Source organism: Ambystoma mexicanum, chromosome 2p (genome assembly GCF_040938575.1).
Source record: "Ambystoma mexicanum isolate Mex_15411 chromosome 2p, UKY_AmexF1_1, whole genome shotgun sequence".
Taxonomy (NCBI): domain Eukaryota; kingdom Metazoa; phylum Chordata; class Amphibia; order Caudata; family Ambystomatidae; genus Ambystoma; species Ambystoma mexicanum.
Genome location: NC_090923.1, coordinates 1069595673 through 1069617835, shown reverse-complemented (window position 1 = coordinate 1069617835; position 22163 = coordinate 1069595673). Strand labels below are relative to the sequence as shown.

General features: G+C 50.8%; 1 protein-coding gene across 1 annotated transcript in view; it reads left to right on the top strand.

The window, feature by feature from the left end:
* ATL3 (atlastin GTPase 3) overlaps positions 1-22163 on the top strand; it is a 1042039-nt gene that overhangs the window by 229123 nt on the left and 790753 nt on the right. Inside the window, exon 4 of the mRNA XM_069645000.1 lies at positions 3763-3867. Within this exon, the coding sequence (XP_069501101.1) occupies positions 3763-3867 (105 nt within the window). The remainder of the gene's footprint in view (positions 1-3762; positions 3868-22163) is intronic.

The following is a 22163-nucleotide window of genomic DNA, read 5'->3' as shown; positions in this document are numbered from 1 at the left end:
GGGGAGTGAGGTTAGCCCCGGACAAAGGGTAAGTCCCCTGGGTCCGCCTCAGGGGGTGCTCAGGGCGTAAATGTAATAGTGGGCTGATATAAATTACACTCCTCGGTGTCCCTCCCGCCCCTCCCCATAGGCCCAAGACCCCATTCGCCACTCTCCGGTCCCAAAAGATCAATTCCACAATGTCCCCAGAATTCTGGACAGAACTGGCCAATCTGCGACATCCCGCCAAGGATTCCCTGGTCACAGAAAAACAACCTCTCACAGACCTTAGCCAGTGTATGCTTTTGTTGGCAAGAGCTTCCCTGGACTCCTGCAGGTTCCTTTCCATTTTTGGTACCCCATGGAGATACACACATGTTTGTCCATTCCGACCTTGGTAAGGGGGTTGAGGTGGGCCGCCTCTAAACCATGAGCCACTATGGCTCTTTCCCACGATTTTAGGGTGATAGAAACCAGCTCGGCTATGCCCATAATCCACCCCCCCAATGTGCTGGCTGTTCTTATTGCCCCCCACACTGGGACCTTTTCCAGGGGCCGCTTGTGCATTCCCCGTCATCAGGCTGGAACTGGACGAAATTGGGGCCATAGGCTCCGGACTCAATGGGGCTTGGTTCTTGGGGAGTGCCAAAGGTATGTCGATTAGAACCTTACACGCAGCCTGGGTATAGATGGACTCCTCCTCCCTCTGTTCCCTCTGTTCCTTTGCCTGAGTAGCTATAAGGGCTGCGAGCATGTTTCTGATGACAACCAGCTCAGCCAGAACTTGCTTGCACTTACACCCCCCAAGTGACAAATCAGCCTCTAAAGGGGGGTTAAAGGCCAACCCTGCATCCAAGTGGATTATTTGGTGCTTGGACACCCTTGATGTAGATGAGGAAAGGGGAGGGCTGGCCAATGGACTCGCTGTGGGAATCTGCATATTTCCGAGGCTTCTATTGCACAAGGAAAGATTGCATTCGGGGACAACAACGGATAGGCTGCCCTCGGTACTCGAGCAGACCATAGCTGAGCTAGATGGGGACTTTCCCGGCCCGACACCATTTGTAGGGGTGGATGGCGAGGTGAGAACTGTGATATGATTTTCCGGGGTAAAGCTCGCTGGGGGCGGGCTGCTAACAAATTCACCCAGACCTACAGAACCCCCCTCATGATGCACCAGCATCTCCGTCTCAGGGCAGAGGATTCTTTGGATGGGGAGCCCCTTAGGGGGGCTAAGGCTCGGGGTCAGGGCGAGAGGACAAATTTCTTCAGCAGAGGGTGAGCAGAGCCTTCCTCCGTTGGGCACTATGAAGGCCTGGGCCACCTGAGACTTTGCGGTTCGGTCCTCCCCATTGCGTTGATCCTCATGCAAATTAACCCCATTGAAGGGTAGTAATCCTTCCCTGGTCCCATGTTCGATGACCATACTGCTCCCCCGTGACAGTAGAGCCCCACAGCCCCCTTCTGTCCACACTTTGGGGGGCGGGGGGGAACAAGTACAGTACTCACCCCCAGTGTTCTGGGCGGTCGTGACCAGGTTTTCAGCCGACACACCCTTTTTAACAACGGGACGTGTCCTCTTTATAACCCGTACCTTGTGCTTGGGATTGTGCCCACTCTCTTGGAGGGCATGCTCGTCGCACACCTTGGGACATGGTGGAGGCAGATGGAAGGGTGAGAGAACTGGAAATGTCTGGGGAGTTTTCCTTGGTGGGCCGTGGGTCTTCATAGCTCTCAGGCTCTTTAGTAGGGACATTTTAGGATCAGCAAGCTTAGCAGACTCAACAGAGCCTGCACGAGCAGACAGGCCTGGGCAAACAGTCCCTCCGACGTACACTCGCCTGCACTTACTTCCCTTTTCCTGCTTCTCCTCCACTCTCGCTGACGAACCCTGGACAGGCCTCCCGCTGCCGCGCCGAACACCTGCGGCGCCAAACACCGCGCCCTTGCCCCGCCGCGGGCTTCACCGCTGCGGGGCCGTGAAGTGGAGTGTGAGCCCAGGGGGGGCGTGGCCACCAACCAGGAAGCGGCCGAGGATCTGCTGCGGCGCCAAACACCACGCCCTTGCCCCGCCGCGGGCTTCACCGCTGCGGGGCCGTGAAGTGGAGTGTGAGCCCAGGGGGGGCGTGGCCACCAACCAGGAAGCGGCCGAGGATCTGCTGCGGCGCAAAACACCGCGCCCTTGCCCCGCCGCGGGCTTCACCGCTGCGGGGCCGTGAAGTGGAGTGTGAGCCCAGGGGGGGCGTGGCCACCAACCAGGAAGCGGCTGAGGATCTGCTGCGGCGCCAAACACCGCGGGCTTCACCGCTGTGGGGCCGTGAAGTGGAGTGTGAGCCCAGGGGGGGCGTGGCCACCAACCAGGAAGCGGCCGAGGATCTGCTGCGGCGCCAAACACCGCGCCCTTGCCCAGCCGCGGGCTTCACCGCTGCGGGGCCGTGAAGTGGAGTGTGAGCCCAGGGGGGGCGTGGCCACCAACCAGGAAGCGGCCGAGGATCTGCTGCGGCGCCAAACACCGCGCCCTTGCCCCGCCGCGGGCTTCACCGCTGCGGGGCCGTGAAGTGGAGTGTGAGCCCAGGGGGGGCGTGGCCACCAACCAGGAAGCGGCCGAGGATCTGCTGCGGCGCCAAACACCGCGCCCTTGCCCCGCACATATAGTGTGAGGGACAGAAACCTTTTTAGAGTGTTTTCTTTAGCCCTAGTTTAATAGGTAGGGAAATCCTCATTAGGTTAGGGAAAGTGAGGTGTATTTTTATTTAAATAAAGATGGCTACTTGTGACAAAACTATCTGTGTCGTCCTCACATTTTTGACCCCTCAAAAGTCCAAGAGACACTTGTCAGACATCTCAGAGGAGAGAGCCAGAATGATTGTGGGACCCATCATACTCGTCCCAGTGAAAACCAAGATACTTCACCAATAAAGTCCAGAGTACTGAATGAGAAGCACTCCAGATCTAATCATACCAGTGCCAGTAAAGTCCAAAAGACTATTAAATCTCTAATGATTTAATGATGACAATCGTTATGGAACCAATCATACTCTCCTCAGTAGAGATAAAGAGATCAAAATACTGAGACATAAAAATGTAGAAGGGAATCATTGTTGGAATACTAGACCAACAATGAAAATCTCTCTCTGGTGAGAACCAAGAATAGAGATGACATAATCGAGAACATTTTTCAAAGGGGAGAAAAAGCGGAAACAAGTTAATGTATTGAAGGAGTTACATGAATTGATCACTAAAGACTGAAAATTATATTTTGAATAAGTTTGTTGAAAGCCAGACGCCAGAACACGGGAGTCCTTCTCCTGTCCTTAGTTGTCATTTTAGTGGTAGGGCCAGTTGGGGTTAGTTTGGATTGTGGACAGTTTCTGTTGAGACAACAGAGGAGCACCTTATCTAGTTTTGTTAAGTAGGGACGCGTCTATAGAATAGGGAGAAATAGGCGTTTTCTTTTCCTTTGCTTAATAAGGAAGGGTGAAATGTCTTATTGGAGTCTGCATCCTCCTTCTGACCCGCCACAGATGGAATTGGGTTTTTTATCTAAATCCTAATAGATGGAATCAACACAAGTGTTGTGGTACTTTGGGGCTTTAGGGCTGGTTGATTACCAACTGAATGGTGAATGGAACGCCTCCTTACAGTGATGAGTGAATGCTTTGGAATATGTGTTGGAACATTTTTAAAACCATCAGCCCAAACAATAAAGCCTGTAATTGTGACCTTCTCTGACTCTGTTACAAGCCTCTGGGTAACTGTGTTCACATTGGTTTTCTTCTCCAGGTTGCTGTTATCCTGATGGACACTCAGGGGGCTTTTGATAGCCAGTCAACTGTGAAGGACTGTGCCACTATCTTTGCCCTCAGCACAATGACCAGTTCTATCCAGGTGAGTTGATGATTTGTTATTTATATTGCACTTTTGCCAAAGCACTCTACATAGAACATATTTAAATACAATTATCACCCAACCGAAGTTGGTTCTCATGCAGAATGCACTGTTTTCTTATGTGCACCACACCACCAAATGTAAGTTACATTTTAAAGTATAAAAATACATGTAGTAGAGTCATGGCGGTCGGTTTGGCTCTGTGAGAGCTCCCGGCTGGCGCCACGCTACCAGCCACAATGCCCGGTGAAATCTGAGTTGTAATCCTGCCAAGAAGCAACGCTGTGCGGAGCAAAGGCTAGGGCACATTCTGGAAGTCTCCCGATGCGAAACCGTGGAGGCTAACGCTGGTTCCGCCGTGCTCGGCAGAACCCTCCTTCAGAGCGAGAGGAAAATGGCGGACTCTATCTAATCCTGCCGTGGCCGTTGGATGTTCGGCCCAATCTATGTCCGTGACACGACTGGGTGCAGCGGGGCTCCAGGACCTGCCCCCGGCGAGTCAGACCACCAGCGGTCTCCTGTGGAGCGCGGAGCCGGGAGGGGCTCCACTGGCGGGCGGCACCTTCCTCTTCCCCTGCGCCGGGCGGCCCCCCCCCCACTGCACGAACTACTGGAGTGGCGATCCCCCGGCGCGCTTCTGCTGGAGGGAGGCCTTGGAGGGCTCGCCTCCCGACTCCTGTGATCTTCGGCCCCCCGCCAGAGGGCGGATTTCAGTGTCGGCTCCGGAGGTGAAACCGACCCGGGGGCGACTCGCTGGGCGCCTGCTTTCGAGCCCACGCCGGGGCTCCTGGACGCTGCTGGGAGCTGCGGGGGGCCGTCTGGCTCGGCTGCGCAGAGGAGCCCGGCACCTGCCCTGGTTGCGAGCCCACCCCCCCGGGAGTGCGTCGGCGGAGGGCGATCTGGTGCATCCAGACCTGGGTTGCCCACCTGCGTCCCGGCCCTGGTCGCAGGGGCCCTTCCGGGGACACTTTGCACCCTCGGGTGGAGCGTGGAGCTCTGCCGTGTCCTCGGAGGTGGGGACCTGCTTCGGAGCGACGCTCCGGGATCCTGCGCTCAACCCTCTCTCGGAGCCCCTGCATACCCCCCAGCGAGATCCGTGGGGGCCGCTGCAGACACCTCAGGCACCCTGGGACACCTGCCCGAGGCACAAACGCCCCCCCCTCTGGCATGCAGCCACGGAGGGGGGCCTGAATCACCCGGACCGGAGTGACCCATCTCCACCCGAGCCCTGGTCACAAGGGCCCTACTGCTGTGGGGGCCCGGGAACCCTCTCCAACCAACCAGACACTCTCTGAGTGCCCCCTGATTTTGCTGGTGGATATAGCAAACCGCCCCGGGCGGACAACATCATTTAACCTTTTGGATCCTGGGCGGTCCCCCCTTCACGAACAGATCTCTCTTGGCAGCCTCACACCATCTTCATTCCTGAACACTCACAAGCCGCCACTCCCTCCCAGACCCCCCGGACTGAGGCCCGGCAGGCAATCGGGGCCGAGCACAGCACTGAGGAAGAGCCTGCCTGGGGGCTCCCCACCCGAAGCCAACTCTGCATTTAGGGTGGCACCGGCCCATGCAACACCTCCCGGGGGTGCACCTTGGTCCCACATCCAGCGCAGATCAAGGTAAGGCGGCACCTGCCATACCTCACCCGGTGGGACTCCACCCAAGCGCTCCAAGAATTGGGCAACCCCCCCCCCCCCGGGCCGGTCCGGCTCCTTTGCTTCACTATCTGGGCCCGGGGCTGTGAGCTCCCGCCAAGTTCTGACCTAGCCCTTAAGAGGGATCCGACTCCCCTGGACGCTCTGCAGCTTTACAGGACTAATTGGTGGTCGGGGCTTGAGGCTGCCTCCGAGTAATTCTCCCTTCTGCAAGATTCTAGGGTGCGATCCATATCTCCCAAGCCATCTACCCATCCCTCTCGAGGCACAAGGCAGAGTGAAAGAGTCGGCGAGAACCCGTAGGAACTGGCTTGGGCTGGGTCTCGCTCTCCATCCTTCTGGGTACGAGGGGTCTCCCTGCATTGTTATGTCCAAAGCTAACAAAACATCGAAGCAAACGGACATCTCCACTCTGCTGAACATGCCTGCAGGGGGGGAGAAAAGCAAGAAGAGTGAGCGCAGCGAGGGGGGAACGGGAAATCCCCCTCCCGAAGGCCAAGCTACCATGGCCTCCCAGTCGGTCACTAAAGCTGATTTGCACAAACTCTTATCACCCCTCAACAGGGAATTCCAAAAGGGGATGGAAGAAGTAAAATCCCAAATTGCTCGTCTAGACAAGAGAGTGGGAGAGATCGAGTCAAGAACTGAGGAAATTGAAACAACGCTCTGCGAACAGAACTTTGAGATCGGAGAAGGAGCTGATAGAATTAGGGCCCTGGAGTGCAGATGTGAGGCACTCGAAGCAAGGCAGTGCTGAAAACCGCTCTAGGCGGAACAATATCAGGATTCGAGGCATTCCACTAGCGATCCCGGAGAAAGACCTCCCAGCTTACGTAGCGGATCTCCTCCGGCACGTCATCACCCTTCCAGACGACGCCCCCCTAGAGTTTGACAGGGTGCACAGAACCAGTTGAGCCCTTAGGGTTTTGTCTAGATCTGATGTGCTGGTCAGAGTCCACTTCTACAAGCTCAAGGAGGAGATAATGCAAGAAGCCAGAGCCATGGGTCAGATCCACTTCCGGGACTCGGAGATATCCCTTTTCCAAGACTTGGCAGCAGCGACTTTAGCAAAACGAAGAGCGCTCAAACCAATGGCCGACTGGCTTCGCGAACGCAGGATAACCTACCGCTGGAACTTCCCCTCAGGCCTCTCCTTCATGTGGGAGGGGAAAACCCGACAAATCCCTTCCCCGCAAGAAGCGGAACTATTCATGAACCCAGAGGCGGCTGCGGAAGCCCCTGGGAGCTCGAGCCACTCACCCGAGGGAGCTAACAGAGAGTCTCCTCGCCCACCCTCCAAGGGGAAGAATAGCAACAATCGCTGAAGCTGCCCCCTCTCTAACCACCGCAGACTCTGCTTCGGCGGAGGGTACTCATCGAATGATGGGGTCCGAGACTGCCTGGGCCCTTGGCGGAAACGACTATCTATATTCCATCCCGCACTGTTATATTTTCACCGACAACGCACGAGGCCCCAGGGTCTCCCATCTAGCTGGTAGCCACGGCCCAGCCGACGGCCCCGTTGGTAGAAGGCTGGTCTGGATACCGATGCCTGTTATTTGTTTCAGGTTTGTTTTAGTTTTTCATGTTTGTTCATCATGGTCAGAGGGAAGGGGGGAGCTGGATCCAAGAAGACAACTGAAGATGAGGGTGAACCAGGGGTTAGGGAGCAAGCTGCAAGGGGTTTTCCCCCCCTACATGAGTCCTCCGAAATATGCACAGCCCGGCCCACAAGGGAAGGGGTGACCTCCACTCCTCACCCGGACAGAAGCAGGGGAAATACACTAACTGTATCACCGACGAATGGCCCTGCCGGATAGAGAGCTATCTGTTAACCTGGAACGTCCAGGGCCTGAACGCCCCTCAGAAGAGGAAGTCCGTGGAGCACAGGCTTTCCCAGCTAGCACCTGATATTATATGCCTTCAGGAGGCACACCTCCTCAGGACTGACGAGCGCCGCATCGCCTTCCAACACTACCCAAAACGCTTCTTCGCCTCTGCGGGCCTCAAGAAAAGAGGGGTGGCCATCTTGATAAGCCGAAACCTCCCTTTGACGAATATTACGATCAAAAGAGATCCAGAGGGGCGGTATATTCTCCTGAAAGGCAGGCTAGTGGAGCTTCTCATCACCATAGCAGCTATATACTGCCCAAACACAGCGCAGAGCCTATTTCTGCGAAACCTCCTTCCTGTACTTACAACCTTCACCGAAGGTCAGCTGCTCATAGGGGGCGACTTCAACCTGACTCCAGACCCCAATCTGGATAAAACACGACTTCGGCAAAGCTCTCGCTATGGCAGAATTCTTGAGGGAAACCGACTCCATAGATGTTTGGAGATGGGCCAACTTGGGGACTAAAGATTACACATTCTTCTCCCATGCCCATCTGGGGCATTCAAGGATCGATCTGCTGCTTCTATCCAGTTCTCTCATCCCCTGCGTTTAAACCATCCAAATAGGACACAGAGCCCTTTCAGACCACGCTCTGGTCATAATGAAATTGAGGGTACAGAGCTTCCCCGAGCCAACCCAGTGACAATGGAAACTTCAAGACCAGATCTTGGCAGACATAGCAATCAGAACGGAAATGGCAGAAGCCCTCAAGAACTACTTCAAGGAAAACGCCACCAAAGACGCATCGATTTCCACGATCTGGGATGCCATGAAACCAGTGATCAGGGGCACGGCTAACAATTGCACCACCAGGCTACGACGCCTATGCAAACTACAGCAGGACAAGCTCGAAGCGGAGGTGTTCGAGGCGGAACGCATCCTGAAGCAGGGTCAGAACAGGAAAGCAAGCTGCGCGCTCCAGAAAGCAAAACGATCTCTAGAAATGCACCTAGCAGATAAGGCGGCCAGAGCACTCACATACACCAAACAATTCTACTATGTGCACAGCAACAAAGCAAACGGTCTCCTGGCCCACAAATTAAAAAAGCTGCACTCGCGGAACACCATCCAATGTCACAAGGATGCCCAGGGAACGCCGCGCTACGCCAACCCGGAGAAATAGGATAGACATCATGACTGCGCACCATAGAGTAATCATGTCGGGTTCCCCCACGGCAGCAGACGCACATTCAAAATACCTAGCTGGGATACAGCCGTGTGACCCATACCCTCACCTGGCAGCCCTAGAAGCCCCTATCTCGATAGAAGAAGTGAGCGAGGTCATAGCAAAATTGAAAAACTCATCGCCTAGGCCGGATGGGCTCACAGCTCCATTCTATAAAAAGTTTCATACATACTCGCCCCCCAGCTGGCGGCCCTCTTCAACTCCTTCCTGTCGTCGGGAACGACCACCCCCTCAATGGAAGAGTCGCTAACAGTGCTGCTTTTGAAACCAGGCAGGGACCAGAGCCTCTGTGCCTCGTACAGACCCATAACGCTCCTGAATTACGACGCCAAAATCTTTGCCAAAATCCTAGCAAACAGGCTGGCTCCCATACTCCCGGACATCATACACCCGGACCAAACCGGGTTCATCCCCGGCCGTCGCACTCACGGCAACATAAGAAGAACCATAAATGTTATCGAATCAGCCAGCAGGAACGGTCAGGAGTTGATGGTGCTCTCGCTTGATGCTCATAAAGCTTTTGACAGGCTAGATTGGGGCTACATACAAAAAACATTAAGGCACTTTGGCTTCGGCCCCAAGTTCATAAAATGGACACTAGCTAGCTATCAGCACCCATTCACCAGGCTGAGAATTAATGGAACCAGATCCGACACAATCCACATTTCGAGAGGCACAAGGCAAGGATGTCCCCTCTCCCCACTGATCTTTGCCCTCTCGATGGAGCCATTCGCAAGCAGAGTACGGCAAAACGCTGCAATCCAAGGCCTGACGATCAAAGCCGCCTTATACGCCGACGATGTACTCTTAACACTAACCAAGCCCAGGGAATCCATGAAACCTCGGTGGACTGAACTGAAAGAATTTGGTGAAGCATCGGGGTTCAAGGTTAACCTTTCTAAGACAGCGGTGCTGGGAATCAACCTACCTCGATCTCTGATCTCGGACATGGCAAACGAATATCTCATTCCCTGGGCCGAAAAGCACCTATCATACCCAGGGGTCCAACTAACAGGCTCACCCAACAAACTATATAAAGCTAACTTTCGCCCTCTGTTCAAAGAATTCAAAAGCGATCTATTACGCTGGCAGAAACAGGAAATTTCCTGGTTCGGAAGAATAACGGCTCTGAAAAGGAACCTCATTCCAAGAATGCTTTACCACTGCTCAGCCCTACCAACGGCTATCCCGAAGCAAGCTGTACAGAAACTACAAAGGGGCATCATGAGATATATCTGGGATGGAAAATGGCCACGGATCCCAAGGAAGCTCATGCTACGGGGTCGGGCTGTGGGGAATTGGGAGCACCCGACGTTGCCAGATATATTCTAGCAGCCCAGCTCTCGCACGCATTCGCCTGGCCACCGGTCACTCCTAAACCCCGCTGGCTGGAGCTGGAGGAGGCCTGGAGTCCAGTCCCGATAACCTCACTACCACATATGAAACGCTCCATCGACCGCCCGGACAGGGGCCCGCTCTCAGCAACCGAAAACACGGTGGCGAACTGGAAGATGGCGGCGCGGCTATGGAGAGTTCGCAGTACTACGGGCCCTCTCACCCCGATCTGGTTGAATCCGGAATTTTCACCGGGCACCAACCCCAAGGACTTCTTGAGGTGGAGGGAGGGAGGATTGGAGAAAGTGCAAGACTTTTTCGAGGAGGGTAATCCTCTGGACTTCGAGGCCTGCAAGGCGAAATTCAAGGTTCCTGAAAACGAGAGGTTCAGATACACCCAACTCAGGCATTGGCTCTCAAACAGGAGCATGAAAAACCTGGGAAGCAGAGAACTAACAGCCCTGGAGCAGACCCTCACATCGCCTCCTCCTAAGGGCAAGATCTCTACCCTCTACAAGATCCTAGACAGAACCGACCTGACCCACAAGGAACCATACATGCTCAGATGGGAGAGAGACATTGGGAGACCCATTGAGTCGGAGGAATGGGACCAGATCTGGACTAGAGCAAATAGAAGCTCGAAATGTGTATCCAATAAGGAGGGGGCATTCAAAGTATGCTATAGGTGGTATCGACCCCCAGAATCTCTCAATAAATGCAACCCGGCAATCCCACCAACGTGCTGGAGAGGTTGCCCGGACAAAGGCACACTACACCATCTGCTCTGGACATGCCCCAAGGCGACGCAATTTTGGAAAGCAGTGTTAGAGCAAATCAATTTGATCACGGGATTGTCAATCCCATGGGACCCAGGGATCGTACTCCTCGGAGCAAGCGGCGGGGGCCAATTCCCTCGATCAGGCCACAGAGCAGAACTTTGCTCCCACCTGTTGACTGCGGCCAAGATTTCAGTGGCAAGGCTTTGGAAAAACCCAGAGGGCCTGTCAGTTCAAATGTGGTGGACTAAATGTTGGGACATAACAGCGGCGGAAAAAATCACCGCCCTCAGGTTTGGGAACAGAGACAAATTCTTCCATACTTGGTCTCCCTTCTTGGATTACGCACAGTCATACCCAGGCCTGGCCCGACAGCCTCCCTCTCTACGTTGGATGGACAAATATGACTGAAATAAAACACGGAAGAGTAGCCGGGGTCACCCATCTGGGGAGGTCAGCCCCTGCTAGCAAAATGGAGTCAGAGTAGCAATAGCCTTGATCTAAGTGAGGCCTTCTCCCCTCCCCCAGCTGGACCCTGAAGAATGATCTACCTCCAGGAGTTCTGAATCCGACGTGGGGCTTCGAGGGGCTCACCCCCACCAAACCTCGGCCTCCCCATGCAGTTAGACCTTCCTCACTGACCTACTGTTGTGTTTATGTTTTATGTTTGTTTCTTTGATTTGTATTCTCAAGCGAGACTTCACCGATGGAAACACCTTAATTGCACATGACATAATGTATAACTTGCTTGTTTAAAACCAATTATTATTTATTACTCTAAGTTTCGATTTTACAAGTCAATTAAAAACAATAAAATAAAACAACTAAAACAAATAATTAATATAACAAATTAAAATAAATAATTAAAATAATAAATACGTGGAACTCCATATGTCAGGACTCTTGTCTGCCTCTGATATGTCCCGACCAGCGATGTTATTTGGTTCATTCGAGTACACTTTCATCCTGACAATCTTGGATCCATAGGAGTCATCTTTTTTGGCATTCTGGTTATCTTGTCTTCACCTCCACCTGGTGGCAGGCATCTTTTGGTCTTCATCCAGGGGACTCCAGGACTCCATCGTCTCCCGTGGCCTCTGATCCCGGAACCTCCGACCAAATAATGTATTTTGACATGTTTTAAAAAAAAATACATGTAGTAAATGCTGTAAGATTTCATTAAATTGATTTGAAAACATCACATCATGTGACCAAAAGGGTGGAGGCTGTTGATAGGTGATTAAGCTTAAAGTAATTATGAAGATCTAAATGGATCTGGATGAGACTCGAATTCTCTGAGCACTAAGCAGCCTAAGCTGTCTTTTAGGCTTAAATAAGCTGTCTCTCCCACTAAAGGAGGTATGATTCACCGGTCAGTTGCAGGGAAGGTGTGAGACTGCAGCACACTCAGTTGCATCTTCAGCCTTCCCAGAATGCATGTTAGGTATGGAACTAAAGTAGTCACAATGTCTTTCTTGCACAAGCTTTTTCATAGGCTTGAGACTCTGCAGGCTTCAGGGCTCTTTCAGTCTCTTCACTTCCTGTTTAGCAGGAGTGAGACTCCAGTCTCTTTGCCGCTAGGCAACTTCTCTTGAGGGACCCAGGAAGGTTCAACAGCTCCACCATCCTGTCCAGTTGCTTCACAAACTTTTAAAACTGTCTCTCTGGCGTTTATTACAAGTTTGGAGTTATCCCGCTGGTAAATCTGTCGGGATACCACTAAACTGTATTACCATTACCGCCACTTAGTCCGGCGGTATTACCGATTACAAGTGGTGGTGCCAGTGTTAGTCCTCATTAATTTTGCGTCCATAGGATGTGGTAATTCTGGCAAAATCAGCCAGAAAGTTGGCAGATTTACCTTCAACTCATAGCTGGAGGTGAGTCCTCCAAAAGGTCCTGGTGTGGTAATGTACTGGTTAATACCAGCACTTAATTACTGCACCGGCCCACTTGTTGAGTGTCTGTCTTTCTCTTTCTTCTCTTTCTATTTCCCTCTATTTCTCTTTCTCGTTCTCTTTATTTCTCTCTTGTGTCCCTCTCTTTTTCTCTATGCCTGTGTGCTCATTCAGCTCTTCCTAACCTGCCTAGTTTCCTGCCTCTGTAGGTTGCTGTGATCTTAAGGCAGCCCTCATCTGTTCTGCCACTCTGCGTGCAATGTCACCACTAGTGTAGGCAAAATAAGTAAGGGTCAGAAGCCCTGCCCACCATCTGGGAATCTACTTTTCCCATCAGAAGCAACACGCAGGCTGCCAGCTTTTCTCTCCAATCAACCACGTGACATTGGGTGAGCAGGACATTGTCCCCTTGCAGGATGGCAACTCATTGCTCTGGCGATCTATACCTCTCTTCATGTAAGGACATGTGTTTTGTGTGTAGTTACCACTGTGCTCAAACATTAAGTTGTGTAGGTGATGTGCATCATGTGTAGAAGTATTTGTGTAAAGAAAATGGGTCAAATTCACCACAACCGGTTTTTGTACAACCGTTTTTTTAGGGCACGAAATGGAATAACATTTTCATCAGGGGATCTTCAGAAAATGTATAACCGCCAGGCTAGACTACAAACCACGTTTTTCAAACTGTCATTCCAAAACCTAAAGAAAAACAAACCAAGTGCTTTGTTCCAGGTACCCTAGTCAATTGCTTCTCTGGCAAAAAAGGCACTGGGTTCCAATTTCTTTGTTGCTAGTTGAGTCTGAACCATTCCAGACTGCATAGCACCTATTGAGCAATCTCGGGTGTCTCTTCAGCTACCGGAAAGCAGACCGTGCGACACTAGCCTTGTTTAAACAGTTTTCACCTTTCATCACAAGCACAGTGCTGCCCCGCCCCGCCCCCCTCAGCTTTTCACCAAATTCAAAGCTGAGAGGTGGGCAGGAGGGAGTGGATGAGGCGAGAGGTGATTTAACTGTTGTAATGGTGCGAGGTTGCCCTTTTATGGTCCACTTTATTTGGGTCTCTTTTTGGACCTTTCGTTCTCAGATTGCTTCACCGTGGGGAAGGATGACATCACTGAAACTTTACCTTTGTTGTTGGGGTAGGCACAATCCTGAGGTTACATTGTTCAACCTTTCGCCAACGAGTGCTCTGCAGAATTCCCAAGTTAATGACATATTATGGAAGTGCTGGCACCAAACACCCCATTAAAGCAGGGAAAGTGATGTTATAATCGGGAAGATATAAGATCACTGTGGCTGTGCTGCAGTAGACTCATTTAGCTTAGTCTGATTGCGCACATTTTGCCAATAGGTTAGAATGCCACTGTTGGGACCTTGTGCACCATCTGATGGTCCTGCCTACAAAACTAAGCTCCCTGGACTTCACAAAGCTCACCCTTTACCGACATCTGCTTCCACATGTAGGGATCCATCCACCCATTGATTATCCATTCACAGCTGAGTTTGTTACCTCAGAGGACCCAGGAACATTGTTGTTTTGGGCCTGTTAACTGTCATTTGATCACCTATGACCCCATTCTAGACCAACTCCGAACTTAACCCTGATTCTTCTCACCTAGCCATCCATCCCTTCCCTTTCTGCTCACCTACCTGCCCTCTCTCTCTTGGACTGCTCCCTTTCTTCATTGTCTTCCCTTGCCTTTTTCTTCTACCCTCCATCATGCATCTTGATTTATCTCCCTTTCTCCTTGTCACTCTTCTCCTTCCCTTATCTCATAGCCTTCAGCCTGAACTTGGTGCAGCTTCTGTATCAGTCTCCTGCCTCCCCATCTTCCTTACCCCCATGCACCCACACTCCTCAAATAAGCTTCCAGAATCTCCAACCTCATCTATCCCCCTTGCCTACTACACAACCTTGGCTTAGGTCCCCAACAGCTGTCACACTTTAACTTGGCCTCTGAGGGAGAGGGTCTCCAACTTTGGTGTGGAATTGGTCCCATGGTCAGACCATGACCTGGTGCGAGTTCAGATAGGAATGTTCCATGCCCATCCCCAGAGCTTGAGGTGGTCTTGTAACGACTTATTGTTGCAGGATAAAGTTCTGTCTCAGGAACTTTTGACTGCGATTAAAAACTATTTCAAGGTGAATGATAATGGCGAGGTGGGGGAGGCCGGTGTTTGGGAGACGTTTAAGGCTACGATTAGAGGGGTACTCATTGGCATGGGAGCAAGAAGGAAGCGGGAGAGGGGTATGGAGGAGAAAATCCTTACAGACAAAATCGAGGCTATTCAGCCAGGGGGCAAGCTTAAGACCCAAATGAGTCTGGGCAAATGGTCGGAACTCCAACAGCTCAAAGCTAAACTAGAGGCCCTCATGGTGGGACAAACCGAGAGAAAACTAGCATTTCTAAAGCAAAAATATATGGAAAAGGGAGAGAAAGCAGAAAGGATTCTCGCTTGGAGACTCGGGGGAACTCAGGAATAGTAAGAGAGTCCATGCATTGCGTACCCTGGGGGGAGGTAAATGTACGGATGATTCAGGTATAGCGGAGCACTTCTGCCTTTATTATGAACGCCTCTATGCCTCAGAATGTGTTGGAGAGGGCTTCGATGTTGACGCTTTCTTAGATGCTTTGCGGATTCCCCGTCTTTCTCCCGAACAGGCGGGTCCACTGGAAAACCCTATAACCCCTCAGGAAATTGTAGATATGATTAGTTCGATGAAGAGAGGCACCACGTCGGGGGTTGATGGGTTCACTATCTTCTTCTATAAGGATTTTGGGGCCTCTCTTGCTCCCTTTTTGGCCAAATTATTCAACTCCACTCTTGAATCTGGTGCCCTCCCTCAGTCAATGCTTTCAGCCCTCATAGTGGTTATAGCCAAGGAAGGGAAAGATCTCACGCTGTCATTCTTATCGCCCCATTTTTTTACTTAATACCGACGTAAAAATCCTGGCGAAGCTCCTTGCTAATAGACTGGCCCAGCATCTCCCCTCCTTGGTCCACGGAGACCAGATGGGCTTTATTCCAGGTAGGCAGGGTTCTGATAATATTAGGAAAACCCTGGACCTCATGCATGAGGCCTCAAGTGCAGGCCTTGATGCGTATTTGCTTTATATCGACTCGGAGAAAGCTTTTGACCGGGTCGAGTGGTCGTACATGGGGAGGGTGCTGCAGCGGATGGGGCTGGGTGCTAGGTTTTGTCGTTGGATTGCTGCCCTGATTAACGGGCCTTCAGCTAGGGTGTTGGTGAATGGTACTATCTCCGATCGGCTCTTTCTCTCCAGAGGGACTAGGCAGGGTAGTCCCATTTTCCCCCCTTTTTATATGCTCTCGCAATGGAACCTCTTGCCAAAGCGATCCGGCAGCATCCGGGGATTACGGGGATCAGGGTGGGGGATCTGGATTTCAAGCTCTCTTTCTTTGCGGATGATATCTTAGCATACTTAACCAACCTGGACACCTCCTTCCCTGACCTTCTCTCTCTGATTTGAGCCTTTGAAGTTTTTTCGGGTTTGAAGATCAATCCGTCTAAATCCTGTTTAATGCCGGTGGGGCGGGGCTCCCGAGACGGTGAGCGGGGGCTATGGTGGAGGGTATCAAGGTAGTGCTCTCAGACATCCTTTACCTTGGGATTCACATCCTGAGAGATCTGTGCTCCTTATTTGAAGCTAACTTCCCCCGATTCTCTCCAAAATTAGGACAGACCTTGCTAGGTGGGCGCCTTTGACCCTCTCAGGGTTTGGTCGAATGGTGTCCGTTAAGATGAATATTCTTCCCCGCCGTCTTTACCTCTTCTCCTCCCTTCCTATTAGGATCCCAGAGTCATTTTTTAGCTCTCTTCACCTCGCGATTCATAGTTTTGTATGGAGGGGTAAGAAACCGAGGATTAGGCACGATACCTTGACTGTCCCGAGGCCCTTCGGGGGGATTTGGGTTCCCAGACTTCTGCCTGTATTATAAGGCGGCCCAGCTTAGGGTCTTGCTGGAACACATGAGAGACGATTTGCGTACTTATTGGACGTATATCGAAGACACTCACACGCACCCACAGAAAGTTAGAGACCGGTTGTGGGCTTCAGGTGGTGCGCTCCCGAGCCGGGTGAGGACGCATCCTACGTTGGCAATACTGTGGAAGCTTTGGAGACCCTGTGGGGAGAATCTTGCTCTTTCTTCTTGGCCTTCCCTTCTTTCTTCTCTTTGGGGTCCCCCGCCTGGAGCTGGGTAATAGGGCCAGATATGGGTCTGGAGAGGGCTATCCAATTTTTTCGACAGGGCTCCTTCGTGGACTATGACTCTTTTGTAGAGGCAATGAGGGATAGCCCAATGGCAATTTTCGAGTATCTACGTGTTAAAGGTATTCTCACCTCTCCCCCCTGGGTTACGGACCTAGCGCGTCCACTTTCCCCCTTTGAGAGGGTGATTATTGAGTCTGTGATATTTTACTTGTCCCCGACTTCCTTTCTAGCAACTTTTAAAATCTTTCTTAGCTGGCCTGGTCTTGCCAGAATGCTTTGTTGGTCTACCTGGATTTCAGGGATCCCTGGCACTGCCATACCTGGTGCTTTGGGTTGTTTTGATGGCTCTAGGCATTGGACTGAGTTTTTTGTTGGGCCCTGCAAATCTGTCAGTAGTGGAGCCATAGTTTGATTCACTTTCAGTCCACAAGATATTTGAGTCATAGCCCAGATTAGTAGAGAAAAGGTTTCTGGGGAAAGCATTAGGTTTATGCCTTTCCTCACAACCCCCCTTAATCAATGCAGTAATTGATGTGTTGCCTGCCACTATCCCTGTTTTCCCAGTCTAGAGGTGCCGATCCTTGCTTTTAGATCTCCAAGTGTGGAGTTGTCTAGCCTTGCTTTTAGATCTCTTGCCTCTTCCCATAGCACATGTTAATAGATCTGAACTCCAACGGATCTCTTAAGAACAGAGTCCCGATACTTCAGCACAACTTGGCTTCTGAGGACATTTTAAATCTTGCAGTGAAATGTTAAGCAATATATTTCACAAGGCCCTGATTTTGCCTCAAGTGGGACTGCGTGACAGTGCACCACAGAAAAGCCTTTGACAGGCAGTGTCTCAGGTAATTAACCAAGCACTGAGGGCTGTGCCACCTCAGATGCGATTTGAGTACTTTGTAACACCGCACACTATTTCTTTAAGGTGCATACAAATGTTTTCCCTGTTCCAGACTCCTTGTAAGACCCATTCTCGTCTTCATAAATTGGCTCTTTTATATTCTTGCTGGGGAGGGTTTCCCTCAATTGAAAAATAAAATGAATTGGATGAATGAGGTCCTGCAATTGGCAATTAAATAACAATCATTATTAGCATGCACTGCAGAAAGAAACATTGGCAACCTATCTTTTGCAACTAGCCTGATTGCTTTCTTCTTCCTTTGGGGTCTATTTGACAGCATCTAATCTCAAAGAAAATCTTTCTTTGATACTTTTATTAAAGTTCCTATAATCAAAAATATGCAATGCAAATATTGGGTATGTTGTGAAGTAGAAAATGGTTACTTTTAGCTGTGAGTGTGTAGAAGGAGGCCGACACAAAGGTGCCATGATTTTGGTTATAGACTTTTATTTAGGAAAACAGAAAAAAGGTCCTTGCTATGCCTAACTTTTAAGCGGGGTTTCCCTGCCTCAAAACGAATGTAAAAAGGATTTGTCAAGATGTCCGTCAAAGTATAAGCTACCATCCTGTGTCAAAAACATACTTCTTTCCTTCACACTCTAAAACGAAAGAATAAACTAACATAATGTTCCTTCCTTAAGGAAAGTTGCTCCATTCTCCTGTTTCGGGATTGTTGCTTAACCAAAATGTTACTTCAAACATAAATACCAGGGGAAATGATTCCCTTCCCCTGATTTGTAGGTTCAAAACAGTCTTCATACAATGTTCTCTCCAGGAGAATGGCTCCCTTCTGGTGTGATTCTGTAGTTCCAATAGAACCAGGGGGAGTGACTCCCTTACCCGGACGTCTCTCTACTTCTGCTTTGCTACTGGGAGAATTACTCCCTTCTAACATTGTGTCCTCCGACGTATTCCTCATCTTTGATATAGCCGTAAGTCTGATTGCAGCTTCGGAAACCTTTTTCATAGTACCTGGCGCCGTCCATCGTCACATTGTAGCACTCGCCAGCCTCCTTCCTGTCCTCAGCTGTGACCTCGACGCTGGTATTAGTAGCTTGTGTGGCGCCTGTTATCTCCGTTTCGTTTTTCTGCATGCTCAGCATGCTTTGTACAGTTCATTGCCTCAGCGATTTCTCTTAGCATTTTTTCAATTTTTGAAATTCAGTGATAATGTCTACACCGAAGAACGGTTTAAACAGTGCTTCGATTTTGGCACAAAAATGTATGTCATTACGAACCCACATTGGATCAGCCTTTGGTGTCTGGGTGTGGATCATAAAGTCTACGACTATGGTTCCTGTCAGTCAAGAAGAGAGAGAAAGGAGAAACTCGTGGCAGGAAGGCCCCTTTCTAAGTCCCCTTCTATTACCCCTTTGAAAAAGAGGTAGTCGGATGAGTCCAGGAAGATTTCCCATGTGAAAAATCACTCCAAACCTTCGAAGTGCTAGAGATCCCGATCTTGTCATTAGCCTTTGTCCTCGTCCTGATCACACAGTTGTGGTCGTCTGACTGGGAGAAATTTTGTCTCCAAATTCTGGACGTTTTTCAAAAGATCACCCCTTTGAAAGAGCCCAAGAAGGCTTCAGAACCCACTGTGTTTGGTAAGACCAGCAGGGTACCTTCTGAGACCACTACTCGCACGCCTAAGAGCCCAGGCAGTAAGTCTCATCGACATCCATTGAAGGAGTCTTCATCTTTTCACATATTGAAGCCCAAGTTTTGCTCCTCAACCCCTATAAAGGAGCGGGTACTGACCCATCAAAGCCAATGCTGCCGTCAAAGCTATTAAAGTTGTCGATGCCCTCATCGCTTTTGACACCTCAGATGCCATCAACGTCCTCAAATACTTTGAGGCGTTCTATCGACTTGTCAAAGTCTTATAAGCCTTTACTTAAGGCTTATTTCTTTAAGACCATGGGGTCAATTTTTGAGGAGAAAGAAGAAGAGGACCTTTTGGCTTGGAGTATGGCGCCCCCAATGTGCCTGATGAGTTCAGCTCGGAGGAGTCCAGGTTGTAAGATCTTGTCGACACTGTGAAGGATGCTAGTGGCTTAGACACCTCGCCTGAGACAGATTTCCCCACTCATGACTCTTCAGGTAGTACAGACCCCTTGTATAGAGCGGTGATGGGGAAAGGTCATAGAATATCTAGGATGGGGGAAAACCTGTGGCAATCCTGGAAAAGGATGACCTTGCACACATTCTTGATAGTGAACCCCCAAAGGAGCCTTTGTTACCATTCCACACTGCATTAAGAACTAGAATGTTGGAAAACTGATTAAAACCGGATACCACACCAGCGGTCAACGAAAAGCTGCCCAAGAAATACCGGCCTGCCACAGTAGACACATATTTCCTATCAAAACACCCCACTTCCGAGAGCTTGGTGGTCCAAGCAGCCATGGCAACTTCTATGGCTGCGGCCTGTCCTACTATCCCAGCCATATTTATTTATTTATTTAATTAAATTTGTACCGCGCCGGAGCTCGCGGGCATCAGGGCGCCACATGTACACGCAGGATCACATTACACACAAGTCACAGGACAACATTAATCCACAGCTTTTCAGACGGGGTTTGGATTAGATGGAGATGATAAAGGGTTTGATGCCTTAGGGAAGAGGGTATTTTGCGCAATCGGCATGGCCCTAAAGGCCATAAATGCGACTTGTGCCCTGACCAAGTATACACTCACCTTGTGGGATGTGATGGCTTTGGCCGTAGAGCATATCGCTGAGGGGGAGGAAAGAGAGGGGTTTCTTAGCCTGGTGCAAGAAGGCAAGGATGCCATGTACCAATCTCTGTCTGATCTGGACTCTGCTACTGTGGCAAGTAATGTCGCCAGAAGATTGGCTTCGTTCAGGAAATTAGGTTTTGCCCCTGATGTCCGGTCAAGACTCTTGGACATGCCATTTGATGACTTCCAGCTTTACGGCTCCAAGGCTGATGAGAGCCTAGAAAAATTACAGTTGTCTAAGGTGGCAGCTAAATCGCTGGGGGCAGCGATACGCCAGCCTCAACTATCTCAAGGGTCTTCGCAAAGCTGTAGTGGTTGGCTTTTTCGTGGCTCACGATGAGTGAAAACTCCTCTCTCAGCCTCTGCTTCTTTGTCCTCGGCTTCAGCACCAACCTCAAAACCCCTTTGAGTCCATAACTCACAGGAATGTGGTAGGGTGCAGCCTGGCTCGCCATTTGGTGAGTTGGGCGGGACATAACCTCTGATGCTTGGGCACTGCAGGTAGTGGCTCACGGCTACTGCCTCCCTTTCTTAAGACAACCCACAGATTGTCCTACAGGGGGATAAGCCTTGAATGATCTAGATATGCTCCTCCTACAGGAGTTCTTCACCCTGTTGAAGAAAGGTGCTAATGTCTCCCCAATAGCGGAGAGGAATCAAGGTTGCTAATCTCCTTATTTTCTAATCTCAAAGAAGGACGGAGGACTGCGACCCATCTTGGACTTGAGACGTTTGAACAAGTTCCTCAGGAAGGACAAGTTCAAGATGGTAACTCTTTTGCAGATCTTTCAGACCCTTCGACTTCAGGATTGGTTGTGTCATTGGATCTTTAGGATGTTTTCATGTGCCATTCATGCTCACCTCTGCCTCTGGGGTCTACACCAAGCCCATGGTGGTGGTTGCAACAAGTCTAAGGAGGGATGGGATTCACACGTACCCCCTCCCCCCACCTGGACAATTGATCAGAGCTTGGCTTTGGATTATCTCACTGATACTTGCCACTTCTTCCATGGGCTGGGCTTCTCCCTGAATTTCAAGAAGTCCCACTTGACACCATCTCAGAAGCTTCAGTTTATTTGTGCGGTCTTGGATTCGTCCTTGGTGGTGGGGGAGGGGCATTGGAGGGGAAGCCTCACCCCCGAGTTGAGGGCTCAACATCTTTTGCAGATGGTCCAAAGGTTTCAGAATGCCCAGTGTTCGACTTTCTAAGGTTGCTCGGCCTTAAGGCATCCTACATTTTCCAGGTGCCAGAAGCCGTTTGAGAATGAGGTCCCTTCAGTGGGCCCTCAGATCCCAGTGGTCACAGTTCTCCAGCAGATTGATGGACCTTCATCAGGTCCCAAACAAGGGTGCCCAGGATCTACTTTGGTTGGCCTCTCTTTCATGAACCGTCGTCTGTGTCCCTTCTGGACCTCCTGGTCCCTGACTCATAGGGGATTGAATGCAGTGATCCTTCCAACATGGCCGCTAGGAACAGAACGCTCCTGGTCAGTCTCTGCGTTCCACGCTGCACGCTTCACAAAAGAAACACGCCCCCGCGGCTCTGCGCGTCTCAACGCTACCGCTTGTTGTAGTCGGACATGCATAGCCGGAGTGTGTTCGGGGCTCCCTTTTGAATCCTTGTTTCCAGTTCCTTGAAACCCTGTCCTTCCTCCCATTCCTCTACCTACC